Source organism: Callithrix jacchus, chromosome 19 (assembly GCF_049354715.1).
Source record: "Callithrix jacchus isolate 240 chromosome 19, calJac240_pri, whole genome shotgun sequence".
Lineage (NCBI taxonomy): Eukaryota > Metazoa > Chordata > Mammalia > Primates > Cebidae > Callithrix > Callithrix jacchus.
The window spans coordinates 52,182,728-52,210,591 of NC_133520.1; the positions used below are offsets into that span (position 1 = coordinate 52,182,728).

General features: G+C 39.0%; 1 protein-coding gene and 1 long non-coding RNA gene across 3 annotated transcripts in view; one reads left to right on the top strand and one right to left on the bottom strand.

Annotated features, from left to right (window-relative positions):
• LOC118149430 (uncharacterized) overlaps nucleotides 1–27,864 on the bottom strand; it is a 114,050-nt gene that overhangs the window by 11,885 nt on the left and 74,301 nt on the right. For both annotated transcript variants that reach the window (XR_004736822.3, XR_013530012.1), the window contains exon 2: nucleotides 10,668–10,769. This is a non-coding gene — a long non-coding RNA (uncharacterized LOC118149430). The remainder of the gene's footprint in view (nucleotides 1–10,667; nucleotides 10,770–27,864) is intronic.
• Nucleotides 3,904–4,444, top strand: LOC100397481 (small ribosomal subunit protein eS24). The gene has a single exon (XM_008985792.5). The coding sequence runs from the start codon at nucleotides 3,944–3,946 to the stop codon at nucleotides 4,337–4,339; it is 396 nt and encodes a 131-aa protein (XP_008984040.1). The 5' UTR covers nucleotides 3,904–3,943; the 3' UTR covers nucleotides 4,340–4,444.

The window sequence follows — 27,864 nt, forward strand, 5'->3', positions numbered from 1 at the left end:
TTCTTTTTAGCTTGTTTTATGGGAATGAGAATTAGGCTTCTTTTGGATAACACTCCACATTACCACTGGAGCAATTCGATTTTTGGGGTATGACTTCTTTTTTTCTTGGCTACTCATAGCAATAATAGATATTAATAACAGTGACCGATCAGAAAATGAGGAGCTTGCTCAATAAGTTATGAGACATATTTTGCTGCTAAAAACTATAAGCTCATTTGTTCTCCCATTAATAATCTAGACCCTTGTCCTGAGACTTGCTGATACTGTTAGACATGCTCCCTCCATGATGATTCAAAACCACAGCTGAACCCGCTGTTGGATCATGACGTCAGTTCCTTGCAGTTGTGACTGGGTCTATGAGCCATGGATGCGTGGCTTCCACTAAATCAAAATTCATCAGAGACGGTTGAGATCTGATTTTTGTTTCTCCACTTTCAAGTCATTCTTTTATCTCAGGCATGGTTTAATTTCAGTCTCTCCAGCTAAAGTGGTGACTCATACATTAACCAGATGACTGGACTGTGCTGCACGATCATTCCAATTTACCTTCCATATGGGCATCACTTTAAAAACAACCACCATCCTTACCAGCAGTTCTCATTTCCAAAAGCTGGTGAACAAGCACATTATTTACAAAGTATGTAATCAGGGAACCCGATCCAACTCATTAACTGTATGACATCCCACTCTTTATTTAGACAGTTTACTGGCTGTGGACTTTCATATGGGATCTGTCATTTACACTTCCTGATAATAAAATTTAATTGAAATTTCATTCCTGTACAACAAGATGCCAGTTTAACAGATGGTCTGTAATTGTTATGTCCACATATTTTATATTGGATGGTATCACACACAATTTCACACAACTGCTATTCACTTAAATGCTGGGTTCATTTAAGACATTTCTTTCATATTAAAAACTGTATTGTCTAATATTACTGTAAAATACATCATTAAAATTAGTTAAAATTGAAAAAATGATCAAAACAGTCCTACTGAAACTAAAAGAATAATTAATGATTACGATCTGAACTGCATTCCTGAAGAGAGTGAAAATATTTGTACGGAAACATCTAGGTTCGTGTGTATGAGGCAGAAATTAACATATAAGCATGGCAGAAGATTGGGAATGTACCCTATTTTAACAAATGATCTAACCAAACTTCAGCCTGTATTCTCATCTATAAAATAAGCACTTAGTTGTATCCCTAAATTTCAGTGCTTCTTTGATCATTCTAAGAATCTCATTTATGTTCTTCTTTAATCTCAATTTTGAATCCACTGACTTAGTATTCAGTATACAGAAAGCCAAGAGTTATCACCCTTAAGATTAGGGTGAGGGGGGTTTGCAAAAAAGAAATACATCAGAGGCACTGAATACACAGGGAGAAATTCCAAATCCTTTCATATATGAAAGGTATAATTCCATCCCAGGTGTCATATTCAGTGGAATTTGAGTACTTATCATTAAGAAAATTTTAATCGTTAATGTAATTTCTGAGAGCATTTTAAAGGAACTTAGCAGTATAGTTTGAGAGTACAGGAAATTCAGTCTAGTGCGAAAAGCTGACTTGCTTCTCCGTGATGGTGGCATCCTCAACCTCCCTTTTCCACCTCCTCCCTCAATAATTTCAGTTACCTACTGCGCACAATTTTTCTATCTTTCCCACTCAAAATCTGTTCTCAGAAAACGTTTAAATAAACTCATTCACTTCAATATAGAGATGACTTGTAAGGCTCAAAACAACAATTTCCCCAGGAGTATTTGCATTTTAGGCAGATTCCACACCTTTCTGAAATGAAACAAGACTCTCTAATTACACAGTGCCGAGCATTGATGGGGAAGAGAAGTCCTGGAGTCTCTGAAACTGTACCATCCCCTTGGTGACTTTCACTTTCTTTACATAGTCCTACATCCAACGCAGGGTTGGATATTTAAGGAACAAACTATTTAAATAAGGAAACATGCCATCAGGCTTTTCTTTGAGAGGATGAAGAAGAAAATAAATGGAAAAGATGAAAGTGAAGCGACCACAGAAGGTGTGGCAAGTCCACACCAGAATTCTTGGAGAAGTGAGATACCAAGTGACGGAGAAAAAGGTGAGTAATGCAGGGAACTTAGTTGAAAGTGGTTTCAACCTCCCATAAGAACTTGCAGTACGCCAGCAGGTACTCTAGTGATATTATTTTAGTATTTATCTATGTATCCAGAATGGCTGTGAATGAGGTGCTCTGCTGAGTACCTCTCATTCTCATTTTCTGCTTGGATTGGAGTTACCATTTACTGTCTAAGAGGAAAGGAAGCCATGCTTGTCTTAGGCACCATTATAACCCTAGCACTTAGCCTACGGCCTAGCACAGGGTAAGCACTCAATAACTATCTGTTAAAGAAGTGCGCGAATAAATTTAGCTGTTTTCAAAAAATTGTAACACAATGCAGGTATCTTGAAAGACATAGTTTTCCTTCACTATTGTTCTTACATCTTTTGGGATGTTCTTCAGGTTTTTCAAGGGTTTCAATCTCATTGTTAAAATGATGATTATTATAAATGTACAGGTCACATATTTAGAAAATTGAGCTAAATCAATACTAATCAAGGTATAGGCTGAGGCATCAACATTAAACTTCCAGACTACAGAGTCTATAAGACTTCTGCCATTTGTCTGATATTTCTATGTGAGAGAGATACCGAATTTAACACCAGGCACACCCCACTCTTGGCCCCAGAGAGCCTCACTTTTCCAGTTGATTTATAAACTGCAAGGGCAGCAGTGGTGTGGAGATTCTAATCAAATATACAGACAAGCAAAGAGATGAACTTTTTTCTTGTATGCTTGGCACATGCCAAACAGCACTCGGCTCTTATGGCTATACAGTGAGAAAGAAAAAGCCCCTGCTTTTAAGAGTCTCAAAGTTAGGAAACTCTTACGACCTCCTAAGTTCAGAAAAGAAGATTACATCTTCTGTTCTTCTGCTGTGTACCTATAAAATTAGAGACTTGACCTGGATGAACTCGTAAGGTCGCTTCTAATTATGACACATACAAATAAATCTTTGCTCGTGATGTAAGTAGGAATGGCCAAATAAGAATGTCTGAAAATCTGTTCCTCTATCAGAGAAATAAGAACTGTGGGGGAAAAAAATCAAATAATGTTTTTTGGAACTTTGGAAATTAATCAACGGCTTGCAACAATCTGAGGAGCATTTATTCAAGAAAAACAGTTACATCTTAGTAAAAACCTAAACTTTGGGGTGGTGTAACTTGCTCATTTCTCAGAACCTCTCCCTAGCCCTCTATCCATAAAAACTAACAAATGGCCAATCAAGATACTCATGAAAACCAGCAGACCAGTAGCCCCTGGAGAGAGAACAATGGGCTTCTCTCTTAAGAAGAAATAGAAAATCGAAATAGATCTAGAACAAGTAAAGATACTGAGTTATCAGCAAAAAAAGACTTTCCAAAAAAAGAAAAATCCAATTGCAGATGGCTTTACTGGTAAATTTTTAAAATGTTTAGAATAAATGTAACACCAATCCTTCATAAACTCTTCCAGAATTTTCAGAAGCAGAGAGCTCTTTCTGAGTCATTCTCTGAAGCCAGAAGTATCATGATAACAAAGCTAATAAAGCCGTCACAAGAAAACTACAAAGCAATATCTTTTATGAACATAGAGGCAAGCATTCGGCACAAAATATGTCAACCACGGCTAATGACCTAAGATTATACAAATAATTACACACTATAACCAAATCCAATTTATCCAAGGCAGGCAAGGCTGGTTTGATATACAAAGATCAGTTAATATAATCTCCATGGAAACAGAAATACTTTTTGACAAAATACAATGGCTTGTAATAATAAAAAATATCCAAAAAACTAGTTATAAAAGAGAACTTCCGCTCTTTTCCTCCTCGGCTGTCTAAGGATAGGCCGCCATCATGAACGACACAGTAACTATCCGCACTAGAAAGTTCATGACCAACCGACTACTTCAGAGGAAACAAATGGTCATTGACGTCCTTCACCCTGGGAAGGCAACAGTGCCTAAGACAGAAATTCGGGAAAAACTAGCTAAAATGTACAAGACCACACCGGATGTCATTTTTGTATTTGGATTCAGAACTCATTTTGGTGGTGGCAAGACAACTGGCTTTGGCATGATTTATGATTCCCTGGATTATGCAAAGAAAAATGAACCCAAACATAGACTTGCAAGACATGGCCTGTATGAGAAGAAGAAGACCTCAAGAAAGCAACGAAAGGAACGCAAGAACAGAATGAAGAAAGTCAGGGGGACTGCAAAGGCCAACGTTGGTGCTGGCAAAAAGAAGTGAGCTGGAGATTGGAACACAGCCGAAGGAGTAAAAGGTGCCGCAATGATGTTATCTATGGCCGTTGTGGATTTTTCACGAGAAGCTTATTAATAAACTAAAAACTTTTGTGTGTCAAAAAAAAAAAAAAGAGAGAACTTCCTTAACCTGATAAAAGGTATCTATGAAAAATATAGCTAATGTCATACTAAGTGGTAAAACACTGCTTTCCTCTTAAGATTATCAAGAAGGCAAGGATGCCTGCTCTTGACACTTCTATTCAAACATTATACTGGAGGTTCTATCCAGGACAGTCAGGCAAGAAAACGAAATAAAAGACATCATGATTGCAAAAAAAGAAGTAAAACTACCTTTACTTGATAATGAAATATTTTATATATATACATACGCATATATACACACATACATACATATACACATACACAACTAATTTTATAGATATACATATATACACATATATGTGTGTATATGTACACACACACACAATTCTAAGGAACTTTAAAAAACCCAAACTATTTGAACTAACCAGTAAGGATGTAGATATATGATTAATACATAAAAATCTATTGTATTTCTATATGTCAGCAATGAACAATCCAAAATGAAACTAAGTAAACTATTTTATTTTATAATATCATCAAGGAGAATAAAATGTTTTGGGATAAATTTTTTAAATGAAATGAAAAACCTGTGCACTGAAAATTTCAAAACATCATTGAAATAAATTAAAGATCTAAATAAATGGAAAGACTAAAGCACTATTGAAAAAGAGCAAAGTTGGACGACTCACATTTTCTGATTTCAAACTTACTACAAAGTTATAATAATCAAGCTAGTGTGTTAATGACATAAAGGTTGATATATAGATACATGAAATTGAATTGAGAGTCTGTAGAGAAAAACTTACATTTATGGTCAATTGATTTTAGACAATGATGTCAAGGAAGTTCGATGGGGGAAACTTTTCAACAAATAGCACTGGGACAACTGGATAGCCACATGCAAAGGTATAAAGCTGGACTCGTTTCTTACAGCAAACACAAAAAATAATTCAAAGTGAATCTTAACCCTAAATGTAAGAGCTAGGCCTACAAAACTCTTAGAAGAAAACAGAACTAAATCTTTGTGAAATTGGATTGGGTAACATTTTCCTAGATCAGACACCAAATGTAGAAGTTATGAAAAATATGAATAAATAGTATTTATCAAAATGAAAAACTTTTGTGTTTCAAAGTATACTACCAAGAAAGTAAAGGGCCACCCTCAAAATGAGGGAAAATATTTCCTATGTATCTATGTAATATGCATTTATTTTCTTTAGCTATCTTCACATTTTCTCTTTATATTTTGCTGTCAGCAATTTGAATATGACACATCCAGGAGCGTGTGTGTGTGTGTGTGTGTGTGTGTGTGTGTGTGTGTATTGCATTTCTATTGCTTGAATTTCTTTAAGGTTCTTGGATTTGGCATTTAATGTCTTTCAATGATCTGGAAAATTATCAGCCATTTTCTCTTCATTCTCTCTTCAAATGTGTCTTCTTCCCTCCTCTCTTTTCTTTTCCCCCTGGGATTCCAATAACATGAATATTAGACTATTCAGTATTATCCTAGAGCTCTTGGATGTGCCATTTTTAAATTCTTTTTTTAAGTTGGCATTATTTCTAATGGCCTATCTTTAAATATACTAATTGTCTCCTTATCTGTGTCAAGTTTATTATTAGCCCATTAAAGACATTCTTCATCTCTGTGACTCTATTTTTATTTCTAAAATTTTCATTTCCTGCTTTCTTATAATTTCCATTGCTCTACTGAAATTCCCCATGTTTTTATGCATGATATCTACCTTATTAATTATTACATTGATCATTGTTATTTTCAATTCTGCCTGATAGTTTCACTATCATGTTCATTTCTAAGCCTGGTTCTGCTGATCGATTTGCCTCTTGATGGTAACTTGTTGGCCAGGCTGATCTTGAATTCCTGATCTGAAGCAATCTGCCCACCTCAGCCTCCTGAAGCACTGGGATTACAGGCATGAGCCACTATGCCTGGCCACACATCTGTTTCTGCTACGTCTTTACAGTGAAAGTTGAGATAATCTAGTCAGTTGTTGAGCTGGATTTGGGTTTTGTTCCTATGATTACTGTCAGTGAACTACAGGCATTGTTTTCTAGTATTATTTTATGTTTAAGAATTATTCTCTACGTTCTCATTTCACTCTCATCTTTAGGCTTTACCTGTGTACCTGAACCTCAGAGAGGGTTTTGTTCCATGCTCTTGCTCCTTCCCCAGTGGTAGATTTGCTGTTACTTGTTACTTGACATTTGCTAGGTTTTCTGTTGTTTTGATTTGTCCACAGTCTTAGATAAGCCCTGTGTCACTTGGTCTCAGTGGTGGAAAGTTCAAATGATCCTGGCCTATTTCCTTGTAGATATTGAATATCTACAAGATGCTAGATTAGTTTTTCCATCTTCAGTGTATAGCAGAATCACATGGGATCTTGGTACAAATACAGAGAATCTTAGCTGACCTCAGTGCAAGTGGCCTCTGTTTTCTTTATTAATTTATAGGTGATTATGATACACATCAAAGTTGATGAACTGCTGTGCTAGGCACTTAATATATATCTTCCTATCTAATCCATTATTCTACTAAAGTAAATAGTGTTACACTTATTTTAGTGAGGAGAAAGCTAAGGCTCAGAGGAACTAAATGCTCAGCCCAAAGTCACAAAGCAAATTAGTGGCAGACCCACTACTAAAACACAGATATGTCCACCTCTAACCTCAGGTGCCTTTAGCTCCACCTCACAAGGATTCAGTTTCTCTCTCTCTTTTTCAAGAACGGTAGCAAAGGGCAATCTGTCTCCCTTGAGCCTAGGTAGCAAACCAACACTGTGTACCAGTTTATAAGGATCATTTTGTTTTGCCTTTTTAAAAATACAAGCACAGTGGATTATAGAGGTTTTCTTTCCTAGAGGATCCATTAATTGAAACCCCATTGCATTGCTCTCCATGAGTCTTTAAGAAAGCTGAAGAATTTTCAGAAACACATAATTAAGACCCAGAGGGGAGGCCAAGATTTAAAAAGAGCTTCCAAAGGACCAAGTAACTGCCAACAAAGCTTCTCGAGGGAATGCTCTCAGACAAATGAGGTGTGAATATAGGTGGGTTTTTTAAACTACCAGGAAGGAAGAGGGATAAGAGATCCCTGTGAGTATAAACTATGTCAATTAAGGCCAAGAAAAGAAAAGAATATATTACTGTCAGCCAGAGTCAAGGGAAGTAAGACGGCCTTTTACTGGTGTGTCGGGAGAGAAATGAATACTAGAGAGGATCATTGGAAACCTATTAAGAAATGAAGGGAGAATTAGATCAACAGGCCTACTGGGAAGCTCAGACAGCAAAATAGTTTTCTGTCTGCCAGTGGGAAGAGCAACAGAAATTAGAACAACTTATAAACATCCTTATCCAAGAGATTTGGACTGGAAGGAATTGTACAAATAAGAAGAATCTGTGTCATTGAGGAAAAAAATTGGCAAGATGAAAAGCTTAGTGGGATTAATATTTAACCTTAAAATTCAATTCAATTCTGTTCTAGATTAGAAGGCCCATGACATATTTTCTACTAAAATAATAATAATACTAACAACTTATTTTGAGCTTTCTGTCATATGTTGGCATTAATCTGAATTATCAAAACAACCCATTGGGTATTTAACTGATTCCCACACCTAGAGTCCCCAGTAAGTCTCCTAAAGGGCTCTAAGTTCTGTGTGTGGAGGGATATGTGAGTATCAGAAAGGCTCTGGCAGGTTCAAATGCATAATTTTCACAGTGTATCTGAGGTCACCACACCTTTATTCCATATGACTAACCGCATCTCCCTGGTCTGAATACTGGTCAGCTGCTGGGAATTTCCCACTTTAAGTAATCCCAGCACTTTGGGAGGCCAAGGTGGGTGGATCACTTGAAGTCAGGAGTTCAAGACCAGGCTAGCCAATATGGTGAAACCTTGTCTCTACCAAAAATACAAAAATTAGCCAGGGATGATGGTGTGTGCTATAATTCCAGCTTCTCAGGAGACTGAGGCAGGAGAATAGCTCGAACCTGGGAAGCAGAAGCGGCAGTGAGCCGAGATCTTGCCACTGCACTCCAGCCCGGGCACTGCAGTAAGACTCCGCCTCAAAACAAAACGAAAAGCCCCAAACAAACAAGAGAAGTTGGACTTCAATATATCTTCAAAAGGTGTCCTGTTTATCGTGTCTCATTTGATTATAGTAATTGCTTATTTATTTTCAGGTCAATGCTTTTCAAACTGCATTCACATTAGCCAGTCACAAAATCAATTTAGTATGTCTCATTAAAAAATAAAATAGACTGCAAAAAACATTCATATAATTCCTTACTTAACAGCGAATGAATTGTTTTGTGACATACTTGTGTGTGTTGGTGTGTGTGTGTGTATACTGAGTCACAATATAGCTTTTTTCTATTTAAAAAAACTTTTTGAGACAAGGTTTCTGTTACCCAGGCTAGAGTGCATTCGTGCAATCATAGCTGACTGCAGCCTTGACCTCCTGGGCTCAAGTGATCCTCCCACCTCAGCCTCCTGAGTAGTTAGGTCCACAGGTACAAGCCACCATGCCTGGCTATTTATTATTATTATTTGTAGACACAGGGTCTTCCTATGTTGCCAGGGCTTGTCTCAAACTCCTGGCCTCAAGTGATATATACTGCCACCTCGGCCTCCCAAAGTGCAGGGATTGCAGATGTGAGAAAGATATGATTCTCCGCCACATATTTCTTACTTGGACAGGAGGTTTGAAAACCAGTACTCTGTATCACTCTCCAAGAAGCTTCTCCATGATTGTGTTATCTCCACCTTCCCTCTCTTCTAATCTGTCCTGCACCCGACTGTAAAACTAATCTTTTTACAACTCTGCTTTGATTATGCAATTTTTTTCCAGTCATTCTTCCCTTCATTCAACAATTATTCAGCAAATACTCATTCTCTGTCAGATGCAGGGCTTGCAGAAACAAATAGCACCTTGCCCCATCCCCACCTTACACCTTCCTTCCGTAAGGAGAGAGACTATAAGTGACTGTGAGTATTCCATTGCATAAGGCTAATTCCAAGTTCAAGAATCTGCACTTTCTTCCTGCTACCCATGATGTCAGGATTAAAGGCTTCTAATCCGTCAAGATCCTCTTTAAGCAAGATCTGCTCTCTCCATCCAAGGTTCTTCTTTCTCAGTGTTTGGATCTAGCCAGCCTTTTCTACCAACCTGGATATCTATCTGTGTGCTATGTTAATTCAGACTCCTGTGTCCCTCCTCCCATTACTAATGCTGTCCTTTCTTCTCTCTTCAGCAAACTCTCTGCAGGCCTCCTGATTGCAGACCCTCCTCCTCCCTTCACAATGCACAGCCTTGCCATGGGCCACATCTGGTCATCATCCCATTTCCCTGCCCCCCTCTCCCTCCAATCATCAATGCAGAATTCTTCTCTGCAAAATACTTTCTAGTCCATTGTCCCTTTATTTAGAATGTCTCCAGGGATTGTATTCCATCACTTTACTTGAAAGCCTATTTCACAGTCTAGCAGGTCTCACTGTCTAGAGACTTTTTATCTTTCTCTAAAAATTTTCCTTTCTTAATTTTAATCTATTATTTCTGGTTATACCACTGATACCGGCATAAATAATAGCTCACATTTTGACAAAAATAAAATACTTGCTTTTCCTCACTTAACCTCAGACTGTATTTAAATTAATCTTCCATCATCACTTAATCTTACTGCCCATTATTGAATTCTAGCAGTTAATCATCACACATATTGCTAAAAACAGGACAACTCAAACTAAACGCAGCTGCAGCCCAGCAAGAGAACCATAATCTTGCTGTTGCTGGAAAAATCTAGGAAGGAAAATGAACTGTACAATCTTTGGTGACCTGGCCCTATTTTATTTCCTTCTGACTTTATCATACAAGGAAATAAAAACATTTAGGTAAAGCATTAAAAATGTGCAGGTACAACATGTTTTCTTTTGTATACCATCTTCCATCTGCTTCTTTTGTTGATTTAGTCACATTTGTTGAGTTTCCACTCATCCCAGGCCCTTTATTAGGTGCTGAGGATCAAAGGTAAGATCAGGACCAGGCAAGGTGGCTCATGCCTGTAATCCCAACACTTTGGGAGACACTGCAGGAGGATTTCTTGAGGTACAGAGTTCCAGACCAGCCTGGGTAACATAGCAAGACCTTGCTTCTACAAAAGTAAAAAATAAAAATTAGCTGGGCATAGTGATGTATGCCTAAAGTCTTAGCTACCTGGGAGGCTGAAGTGGGAGGATTTCTTGAGTTCAGCAATTCAAGGTTAGAGTGAGCTGTGATCACACCACTGTTCTCCATCCAGGTCAACAGAGCAAGACCCTGTTTCAAAAAAAAATAGGTGAGTTAGACAATCAAACTGCTCACTGTCTAGTGGGGAAATAAACTTGTCAGCACATAATTATAGCACAAGATCATATGACTTTAAATGGAATAGAAGGAGTGGCTTGCTATGGTAGGAAACTTCAGCTTTGGTTCTGACAGGGATGAGCAGCAATTTCTCAGATGGAAAGAAAAGGAAGACTATTTTAAACAAAGTAACAAAACATGCAAACGTGGAGAGGCCTAAAGGATGATGGGTGTCCAGAGAATAGTGAAAAGACAGGAACCTATGGCACATACCTAGGAATGATCAGAAATGACCTTGAATATCTGTGAAGGATTTTATACATGCTAAAAAGTTTACACTCATCCTGAAACCAACTGCACATCAGTGGAGGTTTTTAACAGTGGGGTATATGCAAATCTCATGTCGAATCGTAACCCCCAGTGATGGAGGTGGGGCCTGGTGGGAAGTGATTGGATCGTGGGGGTTGTTCTTCATGAATGGTTTAGCCCCATCCCCTTGGTGCTGTTCTTGTGATAGTGAATGTGAGTCATTACAAGATCTGGTTGTTTAAAAGCGTGTAGCACTTCCCCGGGCCCCTTTGCTCCTGCGCCTGCCCCTGCCGTGTAAGCAATGCCTACTCCTGCTTCACCTTCGGCCATAAATGTAAGTTTCCTGAGGCCTCCCCAGAAGCTGAGCAGATGCCAGCATCATGCTTCCTGTACAGCCTGCAGAACCTTGAGCCAATTAGACCTCTTTTCTCTATAAGTGACCCAGTCTCAAGTATTTCCTTATAGCAATGTGAGAATGGACTAATACAAAATGAAAATGGTAACATTCTGCCTTGAGTTTTATCCCAGAAATGCAAGGTTTTTAATGTTATAAAGTTACTTAATGTAATTATAAAATCAATTACTATAACATGATGATAAATAACAAGATTCCAGAATAAGAGAAAAAATATGATTATCTCAGTAGATACAGAAAAAGTATTGTAAAAATTTAACACCCATGGAAAAACTCCTTAGAAATGTATAGAAGGGAACTTCCTAAAGTTAACAAAGGACATCTATGAAAAAAACTACAACTAACTTCATCTCCAACAGCAAATGTCCGCTGTTAATGACTAATAGCAAATGACTCTAATAGCAAGGAACAAGGCATAATCAAGAGCAAGGCAATGACGTCCTCTTTCACGACTACTATTCAAAGATTTCTGAACTAAAGCGCAAAAGTACTATTCATAAAAGAAGACAAAAGTTTGACAAATACAGCCTTATCAAAACTTTTTAAACTTCTTACAAAGAAAAAGCTAGAAATAAGAAGCTTTATAGTAAAAGATGCCACTGAGAAAATCAAAGACAAGCCAGAGTGGGGAAATTATGAACACATTTCTATATCTGCCAAAGGACTCATCTTTAGAATACATAAATAATTCCTACAACACAGTAAGTAAAAGTACAGCTCATAAAAATATGGGCATATGACTTAAGCAGACTTCGTACTTCACAAAAGAAGATAAACACAGAGACAGTAGTAAACTTATGAAAATATAATTCACATCATTAAGCATTAGGGAAAGGCAAATCAAAACCTGCCAATGAGCTACCACAAAACACCAAATACTGTAAGGGTGTGGAACAACTAGAACCCTAATATACTGCATATGAAGCTCTAAAATGGTAATACCAATTTGGAAAATGTTTTGACAGTGCCTTATAAACTTGAACATAAACACCCCTTTTGCCCCATCAGTTCTAACTCAACAGATATGAAAACATATGTCCACAAAATGACTTACACAACGAAGTTCAAAAAAGATATATTTATAATACTCAAAAGTTGGAAGCAGCTCAAATGTACATCAACAAGAGACTGGATAAATGATGGTATGTCTATACAACAGAATGCAGATTGTGGAAGAGAACAAAAGCATTAGAGGTGTCATTTGCAATTATTTTTTTGAGATGGAGTCTCACTCTGTTGCCCAGAATGGAGTGCAGTGGCAGGATCTCAGCTCACTGCAACCTCCACCTCCCGAGTTCAAGCAATTTTTCTGCCTCAGGCTCCCAAGTAGCTGGGATTACAGGCATGCACCACCATGCCTAACTAATTTTTTTGTTTTTTTGTATTTTTAGTAGAGACAGGGATTCACCACGTTTGACAGGCTGCTTTGGAATTCCTGATCTCTAGTGATCCACTCACCTCAGCCTCCCAAAGTGCTGGGATTACAGGCGTGAGCCACTGCACCCGGCCCCAAATTTTTTTTGCAAAATCATGTCTCTATTTTCAAACAAACTTTGCATAGGATTCTAACATTAGAGCACATAGGAAATGGAGCCAATGCAGATGACCATGAGTCCTAACCTCTTTGTCCTTTCTCATGGCCTTTCCTCCACCACACGTAGCTGTACCCCACTGTAACTCCTGAGCCACTCTCTTGGCATTCTTGGGTTTTTCAGACAGTATGAAATGTTCTGCATTAGAACCTGTCATTTTCCTTGGCCAAAGGACTCAAAGCCAGACCCTACTGAGAGTGGTTTATAACCTTTCATTTGAATGCAAAGGGTATAGCATCATTATTTATTCATTTAGCTGGAAGAGAGCTAAATGTTTCCAAGAGACACCTGCAGCCTGAAAGCACTTGTTAAAATATACAAAACGAAATAAATGCAGAGATGACAAAATATTGAAACGTTCACCTTTTGGTGTCACTCCATCAGACAAAGTCAGAAGAAAAACCTGGATCATATTCCAAATTCTAAAACTCATTTCCACATACTCGTTTTTGTGTGTGTTAGATTTGCTCCTACAGCATCGCCGGTCATGATCCTTAGAGATATTTTCTGCCTAGGCAACCTTTTTTTACATCCTTTTGTTGTTTCATGCTAAATTCTATATTTCTTTTAATTAAAAATTACTAATAAGAAAAAACACAACTATGACTGATACTTATGCATACATCTGTGATATTTAAAAATCTAAGTGCACATGAAAATGCCTTAATCATCAGCAAAAGCAAACACAAGGAGTCAGAGATCTGGTAATCCAAACACCACATTTTCCTTCTTTTGTTCTACAAAATGAAAAATAAAAAAATTATCATATTTGTATCTCCAATGGAAAAATCTAAAAATCTAGAAAACTAACAATTGTTAATCTAGTCTTATTTCAAGATTTGGCAGAAAATAGGTTGCAAAAATGTACTTAGTTTTAACATGTTATGAGGCTAAGAAATCAATTCCAAATTCTCGCTTTTTTCCCTCCAAATTGAGAATGCAAGATGAGCTCAACCAGAGTTGCACGCAGACCTGTATCACTTTATGCCAGAATGCACCTTGTTGATTCTACTAGTCTTTTTTGTTTTTGTATTTACTTTTTAAATTTTAGATTCAGGGAGTCTATGTGCAGGCTTGTTACATGGGCAGATTATGTGATGCTGAGGTTTGGGCTTCTAATGTCCAAGTGAACATAGCACCCAAAAGGTAGTTTTCCAACCCTTGCCCCCCCCATTTTCTTCCCTAGTGTTCATTGTTCCCATCTTTGTGTCTGTGTACCCAAGGATGTCTAGCTCCCACTTCCAAGTGAGAACACATTGTCATATTTGGTTTTCTGTTTCCGCTATAATTCACCTAGGATTATAGCCTCCAGCTGCATCCATGTTGCTGCAAATAATGTGATTTCATTCTTTTTAGGACTACATAGTATTCCATATTGCATATGTGCCACATTTTCCTTATCCAGTACACCACTGATGGGCATCTAGGTTGAGTCCATATCTTTGCTGTTGTGAATAGTACTGTAGTGAACATAGAAGTGCAGGTATCTTATTATTATTATTATTATATTTTACAGAGACTTGCTCTGTCACCCAGGCTGGAGTGCAGTGGCGCTATCTCGGCTCACTGCAACCTCTCCCTGCCTGGTTCAAGTGATTCTTCTGCCTCTGCCTCCGGAGTAGCTGGGACTACAGGCGTGTGCCACCATGCCTGGCTAATTTTTGTATTTTTAGTAGACACGGGGTTTCACCATATTGGCCAGGCTGTTCTCAAACTCCTGACCTCATGATCTGCCCACCTTGGCCTCCCAAAGTGCTGGGATTACAGGCGCGAGCCACCACACTCGGCCAACAAGTACAGGTATCTTTTTGGTAGAACAATTTCTTTTCCTTTGGGGCTATACCTAGTAATGGAATGACTGGGTGGAATGGTAATGCTGTGTGTAGTTCTTTGAGAAGTCTCCAAACTGTTTTCCACAGGGTGCTGAACTGATTTTCATTGCCACCAACAGTGTGTGAGTATCCGTTTCCTCTGCAACCCAGCAACATCAGTTCTTCTTTGACTTTTTAATAGTAGCCATTCTAACTGATGTGAGATGGTGCCTGGTTGTTCTCCTTTATTCATCAAATGCTTTGATCAAATTTGGGGATGACATATAGACATACCTCAGGTAGCAGCTGGTACTTGTAACCCCTGCTGTGTTTCTAGTAGAACTCTAACATACTCTTTTCACAACTGTTTCCTGACCTGAGAGTGTTCATCTGAACGTAACTCTCTTGAGCTGTATTAAGAACCACACCTTTCAACTCTGAATGGCTTATGAGTCTAAAGTTACAAAATAACTTAGTATACTGATTTGGATGCTGTTCTACTGCTATTATATAACTCATCTGCAGAGGACCTATACAGGAAAAGACAAAAAAGACAGCTGGCTGGCCGAAGTGGCTCACGCCTATAATTCCAGCACTTTGGGAGGCTGAGGCAGGCAGATCACAAGGTCAGGAGTTCGAGACCAGCCTGGCCAATATGGTGAAACCCCATCTCTACTAAAAATACAAAAGTTAGCCAGGCATGGTGGCACACACCTGTAATCCCAGCTACGCGGAGGCTGAGGTGAAGAATTGCTTGAACTCTGAAGGTGGAGGTTGCAGTGAGCTGAGATGGTGCCACTGTATTCCAGCCTGGGCAACATGGTGCCACTGCATTCCAGCCTGGGCAACAGAGTGAGACTCTGTCTCAGAAAAAAAAAAGGCAGCTAGTTGGTAAAAGAGGATACAACAATGACTCATAAACATATGATAAAATGTTCAACATCACTAGTACAAAGGAAATGCAAAGAAATATTTTCACCTGCTATATTAGAGATTTTTAAAAATCATAATTATTGATGCTCCCAAGTTTTTTGAGATGAACACCCTTATCCACTGCTGGGGGTGAGGAGCATACACTTATATAATCTTTTTAGACAGCAATCGAAATCTATCTGGCAATATATCAAAATCTCTTAAAAGTATTTATTTCCTTGATATCCATTTAACTTAGCAATTCTATTTGGGGGCATTTGTCCTGAGAACTTTATCCAAAATGCAGTAAGAGATTTATGAATCAACAGGTTCATCATAATATATACCTGATAACAGCAAAGATTGGAAACAAGTTAAATTCTCAGCATTCTCCTCCTTCGGAAGGCAACCACTACCAACTTTATTTTTTCTCTCATATTCTGTGTTCTCTCAGTGGGCGCTCTGCCAGACTAATTTGTGCTGGTTGATATGTCGCTCTATGAAAAATATTTGATTGTTTCTTCTCCATGTCTTCTGACTATCCTTTCTTTTTTTTTTTTTTTTCCAACTATCCTTTCTACTAAAGAGACCACATGCAATTTGAAGGCAGGATCTTTGGATTTTTTACCCATAAGATCTAATACAGAGTAATCAGAAGAATCTGTAATCTGTTAGAAAAAACACAACCCTAATCATTTTCCATTTCAATTCTCCATCTCAGTGGGCCCAACAGGGGCAGCAGAGCCCCATAGCAAGAGAGCTATGGTCATTTGGTGGGTGGGAGGGAGAGTGCATTTTATGACCATGGTACGAAGGGCTTGAACCATGAGCCACAAGTTAACAGTATCTTGGCTCAGCCTCCATGTGTAAGAGGTGCCGCTCCTCTGTCCTTGTCCTGGAGTGCAATAATGTTCCACAGCCCTAACCTTTCCCATACGACACCCCGTTTACAGACATGGGTGTCTACAGTCCGCCAAAGAGAGTGAATTGCCCCTGGTGTCAATGGCTTGCTTTTATGTTTGTCTTCTCACTTCTCTGCACTATGAGTCCTTGAAGGCAGGAGCTACGTCTTTGTAGCTCCAGGATGTGGAAGAGTATGGCTTCTAGCAGAAACCGAAACTCATTTAAGTAAAGGAGGAGAGCAGAGCAGCCAGGGTCAGCAGGTGAGGCCATGGGATACATGCAAGTGAGACAGGAGAAGGGAAAGAATAATTTCTAAAGGAAGTTATTCTTAGGCTGATGGGAAAATATGCCGTTAGAGAAAGTACAATCACAAAAGAAGTCGAATAGGTGTTATTATGGAGGCCATAAAAGGAAGCTACTTTAAATTAAAACAGGATTAAGGAAGAGAAGAATGCTCACTAAGGGTGAGAAGGGATAGAAGAGGAGACTCAAAAATGTCAGGCCAGCTGGGTGTAGTGGCTCACACTTGTGATCTCAGAGCTTTCATAGATGGGAGGATTGCTTGAGCCCAGGAGTTCAAGACTAGCCTGAGCAACACAGTCAGATCTCATCTCAGATAATTTTTTTTAAAAAACATAGCCAGGCATGGTGATATAGTCCCAATGACTAGGAAGATTGTGACAGGAGGATCATTTAAGCCTGGGAGATCAAGGCAGCAGTGAGCTATGATTGTGCCACTGCCTGCATTCAAGACTGGGCAACAGAGTGAGACCCTGTCTTTAAAAAAAAAGAAAAACAAGGTCAGGCTAAGTATTAACCACACTGGCCAAAAGCTAAAGTTAACTGAAAACATACAAAAATTAAACAAACAAACAAAAGAACAACAACATCCTCTATCCCTGTAAAGCAAAAGAAGCATGAACCACATTTCTAACCATTAGTATTTTTAGGCAACACTAGAATGTGTAGAAAGCCCTGGAATTTTGTCAAGAACATGACAGACTGAGATTGGGACAATGTCAATGAACCGCTGTCACGGATGAACTACTACTGTATTTCTATATTCCTGAACTATATTCATCCTTACAATCACTGACCCACAGAATGAAACACAGTGGTAAAGAGTGTCACAGACCAGGTGTGGTGGCTCAAGCCTGTAATCCCAGCACTTTGGGAGGCCGAGGCGGGTGGATCACGAGATCAACAGATCGAGACCATCCTGGTCGACATGGTGAAACCCCGTCTCTACTAAAACTACAAATAATTAGCTGGGCATGGTGGCGTGTGCCTGTAATCCCAGCTACTCAGGAGGCTGAGGCAGGAGAATTGCCTGAAGCCAGGAGGTGGAGGTTGTGGTGAGCCGAGATCGCGCCATTGCACTCCAGCCTGGATAACAAGAGCGAAACTCCATCTCAAAGGAAAAAAAGAGTGTCACAGAAGGTAGAGATGGGGTCTTTTTATGCTTTTTATGCTCAAGACCTGGGTCTAAAACGGACAGAAAGGAGACTCTATTTTCCTGCATTCTCGAAAGAATTGCAAACGCCACAGTATGGCTGGTGACATCTACAGGAGGGCTTCCTGATGGATATCCCAACTGATTCTGCTCCCCTCACTGAGCCTTCATTCTACGATGCTCCTCCACAGCCAACATGAGCAGAAAACTCAGAGTGGGGTGAGGAGGAGAATGGTGGGAGACAGAGGAGAAGAATCCGTGGCTTTGTGAAGACAGCTGGGCTTTCCCACTCTCCTCACCATGGAATTCTTCCTCCAGCTCCTATATCAAACCAAATGGGGACATGCTGTAGGACATGCAGTGTCAAACCTTCATAACAGATTGAGAAGGAGACTCTAAAAAAAGTGATGTTTAGTTGGGAATGGCTTTGCAATGGAAATACATGTGCCAGAGTAAACTATGCAGATCTTCCAGAAGGCTGAGGCGAGGGACAATTTTTGAAGGCAAAATGAAGGATATTACATAAGTTGTTTTGAAACAATTATCCTTGGCTGTAAGGATCAATAACACGGGTGATGTGAGTCCAAGGTTAGATAGGCAGTTACTGAAGAGATGTCCTTGTCGAAGTATTTTCTGTGTAAGGTTTTGGTGGCCTTTGTGCAAAGCTGTGGTTTTTTGCACAGTTTTTAGCTCCTGTTACCAGGTATACAAGCATGAGAACCCTCCCATTATGGCCTTTTTCAGTTCCAGTTGTCACAATGACTCTATTTTCATTCTGACAACTTTCACAACAGCCTGTAGGCCAAATCCAGCCCACCATTATTTTTGTAAATAAAGTTTTATTGGAACACAGCCATGCCCATGCATTTTCATATTATCTGTGGCTGATTTCTCACTACAACTTCAAAGCTGAATAGTAAAAACAGAGACCATATGGCTCACAAAGCTAAACATGTTTACTAACTGTCCCTTTACAGAAAACATTTGCTGACCTCTAGTCTAGAAAAACTACCTACAGAGACTACTGGTGCAGGCAAAAGAGAGACTGACTTCCGTTCTGGGTTGGAGCAGTAAGCTCGTGATGACACCGAAGTGCTCAGCCAGACCGTTTATAAAAGGGGCTGAAAGGCCATTAAGAAGCATGAAAAGAGAACTGGGCAAATCACAGATTCATACAGGGATTGGAAGAAATGCAATCGTTTGAGATTTACAGCCTGCCCACCCAACTCTTCCCTCCAGGAATCTAGATGGCGAACTCTTCGTGTTCATTAGATTTGGTTCTGTTGAATAATTTATTATACATTTTCATTTATTTCCTTGACTAGTTTTTTTAGGGTTACTGTTATTTGGTTGAAAAAAGCTTGCTTTTATTTGTAAACTAGAAATATGCTGTCTCTGCATGCCTAACTTCATCAATTTTGAGTTTATAGATGCCCAATATCTAGCAGCTAGGAAACAGGCTGAGCAAAATTCTAAGCTTCAATTTTAAAAGCTAAGATTTTTTAAAAAAAGAATTTCTGCAATGCTTCAAAACAATAATAGTGTGTCCTTTGTCACCGGATGCTGTAGAGAATGGTAAATTATACTTGGCTTCTGCCAAGCGTTCTTAGAACAAGCATTTATGATAGATTAGATTTCTTTTACATTAATGGGTGTCTAGGAGAGGGAGCCGATAGCACTTGAGGCAATTTTGTTTTACTAGGAAAATTATTTAAGCCTTTAGAAGATGAAATTCAGAGAAATGTATTGTCTTCTCAAAAAATATGTTTTTATAACCCCAAACACAGGAAAAGCTTTTTGAGGAAAGTCATTTTGCTTTTAGCTTCACAAAACAGATTTTCAAACTATTAAGCAAGATAAGAGGTCATGTTGACCGTTTGTTTTAAATCTTCATTCATTCCTGGCCAGGATTGTATAAGATTGAAAAAGGGTATTTCTGAAACAGAAAAAAAAAATTTACAACATTTATAAACTAGTAGGTCCCTGAATGCTGGAGATTATTCTGATTCCAGAAGGAGCATTAAGGCAGCAATGTAAACATGTTGCTGATAAGTGAAATTACATTTCAAGCTCTACCCCTTGCTACTCCAAACCTAAATAAATAAAAATTTTCTTCTGACTTCAGATATTTTCCATAGTTCCTTTCTAATGTTATTTTAAAATAGAACCAAAAGCTGAAATTCAGTAAATAATATTTTGATCATGCTATTGACTCAGCAAAAGAGAAGAATTGCCAGAAATCAAGTGCAAGCCACATGTCAACTAAGGTCCCTCTGTCCCTTGGAGAGGTAGCTAAAAATCACTTCAGTCCTCAATTCCGTGAGCTTTGAGAGGCTTCCTTTACCACCCACCATGGTCCACCTCACTTCTCCCCTTCATTCTGCAAACTCTCCTGACTTTACTTCCTCTTTCTTCTCTGTCTTCCACGTCTGCATGTGTTTCTTAGTTTGATTTGACTCAGCCTAGATATGGCGCCTAGCCCTGTCACAGTCTGCAAAAAAGCCATTCGCCTTTGACATTCATGAGCTCAACAACTTTACTAAAAAATCTGGAGAGCAGCGAGCAGTAACAGGATAGAACATGTGATTTTCCACTATCTCTTGGCCTCTGCCCTCGCTCTTTATGTTTCTTTCTTGTCCCTCCCACCTCTACATACTGCCACAAAGCAAACTTTTGTCACCCACAAAAGTTCTATCTTTTCAACTTTAAATTATGGACTTTCACCAACAACTACAGTTTTCTCAAATATATCCTGATAATTAAAATTTTCTCTCTTGTTAAAATAGCATGAAGCATGTTCTCGTAAGCTTTGGAGACTGAAAAACAGAAACACTGATCTATCTTCAGCAGTAAAACATCGAATAAATTAAATTGACAAACATCATTGACTTTTACAAAGCCCACCTGTACAATGCTATATGATGTCCAGAACTCCATGGATGTTCTTGCCTTTAAAATTTGGAGCCTATACTTATCTGGCATGATCACAAAGGTAGTTTTCTCAGGGCAAGGCTTATCCATTGCACTCTAAATATGCTGACCCCTACAATTTCCTCAAATGTGAAAAACTCAACTGCTTACTGCGTGGCGGTAAGAGACTGTGTTCATGCTTTCCCTTATTTTTTTTTTTTAAGTGGGAGCCTAATTCTCTTCATCTTCCCAAAGTGAGCTGAACTTAATACAGTTTGTGCTGGAGGTGATTTCATGTTACATCCAAGGCTATGTCATAAACAGGATAGCTTTCCTCTGGGTCTTCCTCTGGGGTAAGCCAGTCCCTATTTTGTGAGGACACCTCAGCAGCCCTATGGAGAAGCCCCAGGATAGAGAGCATAGCATGGAGAAGAACCCACTTGCCAGCAATGGGAGTGGACCACCTTGAGTCTTCCAGCCTCAGCCAGGTCTTCAGTTGATTTCAGCCATGGCTGACATCTTGACTGCAAAGCACCCATCTAAAGTGTTCCAAAATTCTTGACCCACAGACACTGAGAATATTAAATGCTTGTTGTTGTTTCAAGCCACTAAATTTGGGGGTCGTTTGTAGAGCAATATGTAACGAACACATGTAGACACTAATACAACTTTCTTGGAATAACAATTCGTTTTTTTAAATGAATGAATGTACAAACAGTCAAATCAGAACATTACCAAAGAAAGAGACTTAGTTAATTAGGTTATCACTTCTAGCAATGCTTTCCTGACTTCCCCAGATCCATGCTTCAAAAACTTTCACCTGTGCATGAAGCATCCCAGGACTCAGCTGTAAATGAAGATTCTGATTCAACAAATCTGAGAATTTGCATTTTTAGAAGACCCCAGGTAATGTCAGCACTACTGGCTGATGACTTCCTGTCATGGCATTTACTGTGGGCTCCATTCATCCTGACACCTGGTGTTCAAGGTTATGGGTCACTTTGAGACAGTGGCACGGGTGATATTGAACTTCTCCCAAGTCCTGTGCCCCTTGAAAGCAGGGGAGACGACAAAACTACCCCTTCCCAACACACACCTTTAGTGTTCCAAAAAATGGCTTCCTGTAAAAAATTCCCCTTCCCCATGAGATTTAGATAAGACCTACTGATGATCTCCTTGTTTACCTATGACAAGGTCAGACACAGACCTTCTGATTCCCATTCTGTGCCTCATGCATGATTAGCCATTGGTCCCCACTGGCCAGTGTGGACAAAATGCCATCACTGTGACTTGACCAAACTTTGCTCAGGCTCCTCACATTTTTCGAGGCCTCTGGACTTTGGTCCTTTCTTGAGTGTAGGAATGCAGACCTGCCTCTCCATACGACCTGCACCAGAGAATGGGACGGCCACAGAGACTGATCCATTGTTTGATCATGCCACTGCCTCATCCTGCTCCCTCACACTCTTTGTAGCCTTCTCTACTCCCTCTGAAAGAAAGACCTTTTTCTGCTGACCTCAGAGATTCATGCTGATCTCACGGTCATGGTGCTTTCTATATTGCTATAGTTGCCTTCCCTAATGCTGCAATTTCCTTTCCTGGTGCAAGATTTTCCCCACCCTTGTTGCAATAATCATTTTGCATACTGTCTCTCCTTACCTGAGTTCGATTTCTTTTCTCTTTGACAGCACTCATTGTGCTTTTTTTTTGAGACCAAGTCTTGCTCTGCCTCCTAGGCTGGAGTATGTAGTGGCACGATCTCGGCTCACTGCAACCTCTGCCTCCTGGGTTCAAGCAATTCTCCTGTCTCAGCCTTCTGAGTAGCTGTGATTACAGGCACCTACCACCACACCCAGCTAACTTTTGTATTTTTAGTAGAGACAGGGTTCACACTGTTGATCAGGCTGGTCTCGAACTCCCGATCTCAGGCAATCCACCCACCGTGGCCTCCCAAAGTGCTATGATTACAGGCTGGAGCTACCACACTCGGCCCCGTTGTGTTTTGAGGAATTTACTTTTTGGGGTTTGATTTGTGGATCCCTTGAAAATCTGGAATCTCTTCTCTGAATCTACAGGAAGAACTGCTTATCCCATATGATTATAATCACCTCCTTAATTATCTATGTCTCACAGTAGATTGTAAATAGGGACAACAGGGACTGTGTCTGACTTATTTCTCATGTTCCCCTAGACTTTTACAAAGCGTTGGTGTGGGTAAGTACTCTGTATGTGCTGAACAAGTGAGTGATTATTAGAAATATTGAGGGTAGGTGCCATATTTTCAGATTGCTGGAATATTTTTAAATATGCAATTTATCTACATGGTTTAGGAAATTAATATAGATAAAAATACTAAACATTAGTATTTAGTATTTGACCATATGTCATTTGACCATATGTCTCTCCAAATTGTCCTCTCAGTAAGAAGAGTCTCACACTCAAAATAGGGTATTTGGATAATCAGCATCTAAGTTTTGTTTCCATTCTGAATGAGTCTTCACTAAGCATGGCATATGTCTCTGAAATAAAAGACCTTCAAACCACAGGGTCTCAGCACTAGAAAAATATTAAGAGAAAAATTTGAAAGAAAGTTCCTAAACACAGTGCTAGGAAAATTCAATCACAGGAGAAATCTTTTCTCACCGAGCAGTATATTGCTATCAGAACCTGGAAAATAATGAGTAAAGTATATATAAATGGAAAAATTACTCCTCTCAGTAGTTCTAGTGTGTATAGAAAGAAATTGAGAGCTAACGGATCAGCTTCAGTGAGCCTAAGCAAAAACCAATCTGGAAAACCTACACTTCAATTAACCTGAAATGAAAACTGGGGTGATAGAAAAAAAGATACAGCTAATAGAAGACATTAAATTAATGCTTTTATTAACCCAAGAGACAAAAGAAGAAATAAATTTATCATGATTTACCTTTCACATTGAGGAAAAAATCTGAACACCTTCCAAAATATAAATTTGTTTCCAAAGTGCTTAATGATTAGGTATATTCCTAAGTATTTTATATTGTGTTTTTTGCAGTTACTGTAAAAGGGGTTGAGTTATTGACCTTTTTTTTTTTTTTTTTTTTTTTGAGATGGAGTATCTCTCTGTCACCCAGGCAGAGTGCATTGGTGCAATCGCAGTTCACTGCAACCTCTGCCTCCCAGATTCACGTGATTTTCCTGCCTCAGCCTCCCAAGTAGCTGGGATTACAGGCACACCACCAGAGCCTGGCTAATTTTTGTATTTTTAGTAGAGATCGGGTTTCACTATGTTGGCCAGGCTGGTCTTGAACTCCTTATCTCAGGTGATCTGCCTGCCTCAGCCTCCAAAAGTCCTGGGATTTCAGGTGTGAGCCACCACACCCGGCCTGAGTTATTGATTTGATTGTCAGCTTGGTGACTGTTGGTGTATAGAAGAGCTACTGATTTGTGTACATTGATTTTGTATCCAGAAACTTTGCTGAATTTTTTTCAGTTCCAGGAGCTTTCTGAAGGAGTCTTTAGGGTTTTCTAGGTAAACAATCATATTATCAGCAAACAGCAGCAATTTGACTTCCTCTTTACCAATTTAGATGCCCTTTATTTCTTTCTCTTGTCAGATTGCTGTGGCTAGAAAGGACTTCCAGTACTATGTTGAAGAGGAGTGGTGATAGCGGGCATCTTTAAGGAAAACTACCAAACACTGCTGAAAGAAACCACAGACAACACAAACAAATGGAAACACATCCCAAGCTCATGCTTGTGGATAGGTAGAATCAATATTGTGAACATGACCCTCCTGCCAAAAGCAATCTACAAATTCAACACACTTTCCATCAAAATGCCACTGTCATTCTTTGCAGAATTAGAAAAAAAAAATCCAAAAATTCATGTGGAACCAAAAAAGAGCCTGCATAGCCAAAGCAAGACTAAGCAAAAAGAACAAATCTGGAGGCATCATACTACGTGATTTCAAACTATACCATAAGGCTATAGTCGCCAAAACAGCATGGTACTAGCATAAAAATAGGCACATAAACCAATCAGCCAATTGATCTGCAACAAAGTAAACAAAAACACAAGATGAGGGAAAGACACTCTATTCAACAAATGGTTCTGGGATAATTGGCTCGCCATATGTAAGAGAATGAAACTGGATTCTCATCTCTTACCTTATACAAAAATCAACTCAAGATGGATCAAGGAATTAAATCTAAGACCTGATTAAAACCACCCTTCTTAGACATTGCCTTAGGCAAGGATTTCATGACCAATAACCCAAAAACAAATGCAATAAAAACAAAGAAAAATTGTTTGGACTTAATTAAACCAAAGAAATTTTTCATGGTAGAAGGATCAGTCAGCAAAGTAAACAGACAATCCGCAGAGTGGGAGAAAATCTTCACAATCCATACATCTGGCAGGGGACTAATACCCAGAATCTACAACAAACTCAAACAAATTAGCAAGAAAAAAGCAAACAGTCCCATCAAAAAGTTGGCTAAGTACAGGAATAGGCAATTCTCAAAAGAGGATATGCAAATGTCCAACAAACATGTGAAAAATGCTCAGTATCACTAATGATCAGTGAAATGCAAATCAAAACCACAACGTGATGCCACCTTATTCATGCAAGAACGGCCATAAGCGAAAAATCAAAAAATAGGTCATGAGTGATGGCTCACACCTGTAATCCCAGCACTTTGGGAGCCCAGGGGGATGGATCACCTGAGGTCAGGAATTTGAGACCAGCTTGACCTGTCACGTCTTTACTAAAAATACAAAAATTAGCCAGGCATGTGGTGCCTGTAATCCCAGCTACTCAGGAGGCTGAGGAAGAAGAATCAGTTGAATGCCAGAGGCAGGGGTTGCAGTGAGCCGAGATAGCACCACTCTACTCCAGCCTGGGTGGCAAAGCAAGGTTTCATCACAAAACAAAACAACAAAACAATAAAAAAATAATAGATGTTGGAGTGGATGCAGTGAGCAAGGAAAATTACTACACTGCTGGTGGGAATGTAAATTAGTACAATCACTAGTTTACACTAGTGATCACTAGAAAACAGTGTGGAGATTTCTTAAAGAACTAAAGATAGAATTATCATTTGATACAGCAATCCCACTGCTGAGTATCTACCCAGAGAAAAAGAAGTCACTAGATGAAAAAGATATTTGTACATGAATGTTTATAGCAGCACAATCTGCAACTGCAAAAACAGGGAACCAACCCAAATACTCATCAATCAACTATGAGATATATACTCACACAATGGAATAGTACTCAGCCATAAAAAGGAATGAATTAATGGCATTCTCAGGGACCTGGATGAGTTTGGAGGCTCTTATTCTAAGTGAAGTTACTCAGGAATGGAAAAGCAAACATCATATGTTCTCACTCATATGTGGGGGCTAAGCTATGGGAGGCAAATGCATAAGAAAGACATAATTGACTTGAGGGACTCAGGGGGAAAGGAAGGGAAGGAGGTGAAGGACAAAAAACCACAAACTGGGTGCAGTGTATACTGCTCGGGTGATGGATGCACCGAAACTTCACAAAGCACCACCAAAGAACTTGTTCTTGTAACCCCAAGCACCACCCGTTCCCCAATAACCTGTGAAAATAAAAAAAAAAAAAATTTTAAGTGCTTAATGAGAGTTTTGGTCTACTTACTAATCTAAAGAAAACGTGTGTTGATAAACAGTTTGAAAACGTGGCTCAAATTATTTTCTCCCTGTGTCTCTACCCTTTTGCAGTGTGAGTTTGTAGTTTCTGGCAAACAGAGGTGTAGTGTTTAGTTTTTTGTGGTTTTTTTCCTCACCTGTTGTATCTCACCTAGCCTTGTGACTTACTTTGACAAGCAGAATGAGGCAAATGGGATGTTTTGCCAGTTCCAAGTCTAGTATCAAGTAGCTTTGCACATTCCGTTCATTCTCCTGGAAACATGCCACTACCACTAAACCAGCTTGGACTTTTTCTGATAATGTTGGGAGCCGTGTGGAAGAAAGCCAAGGTGCCCCAGCTTGCTCACAGCCAGTTCTAGAAGCAAAAGCATCCAGCTTGCCTGCAGAAAGCTGGAGACTCACCAGTGAGCCCAGGCAACACAGGCCAAGTCAGAACCACTTGGCTGACCCTTAGACTCATGAGCGGTAATGAATGGTGGCCTGACGTTTTTGGACATTTTTCTATACAGCCATAAAAACTGATGTTCACTCATAAAAAAGGTTCACTCATTCGTTATCAAAGAAATTAAAACTAAACCAGTGAAGTCGAAACGTTTATTGTCTATGAGATGTATGAAAATAAACAAGGATGTTCATTCACAGAGTTTGTAATTATATGGAAAGCTGGAAGGTACAACCTTTACAGAAGACAATTTGGCAATGTGTATGAAATTTTCAAACATGCCAGTTATTACTCTTCTTGGATTGCATTCTAAAAAAATTATATAAATATATGAGAATATTAATCTCATGTATAATACCAATGTTAGAAAATCAATGTGAATGTTCATCAACAAGTAATGTATTTTTAGAAAATATTATGATATATCTGTCAAATGGAGTACTGAGCAGTCATTAAAAATGATATTTATTTATTTTGACATGGAAAGACTGCCACATTATTGTCATTGCTATTAAGTAACTATTAAAATAATAGGATATTTCTATTTTTTGACATTTAACCGAAAAACTATTAATAGAAAGTGTTCAGAACAATATGCTTTGAAATATCAGCTATTATTTCTAGGGACGAGATTGCAAGTGATTTTCATTTTCTGTTTAAATA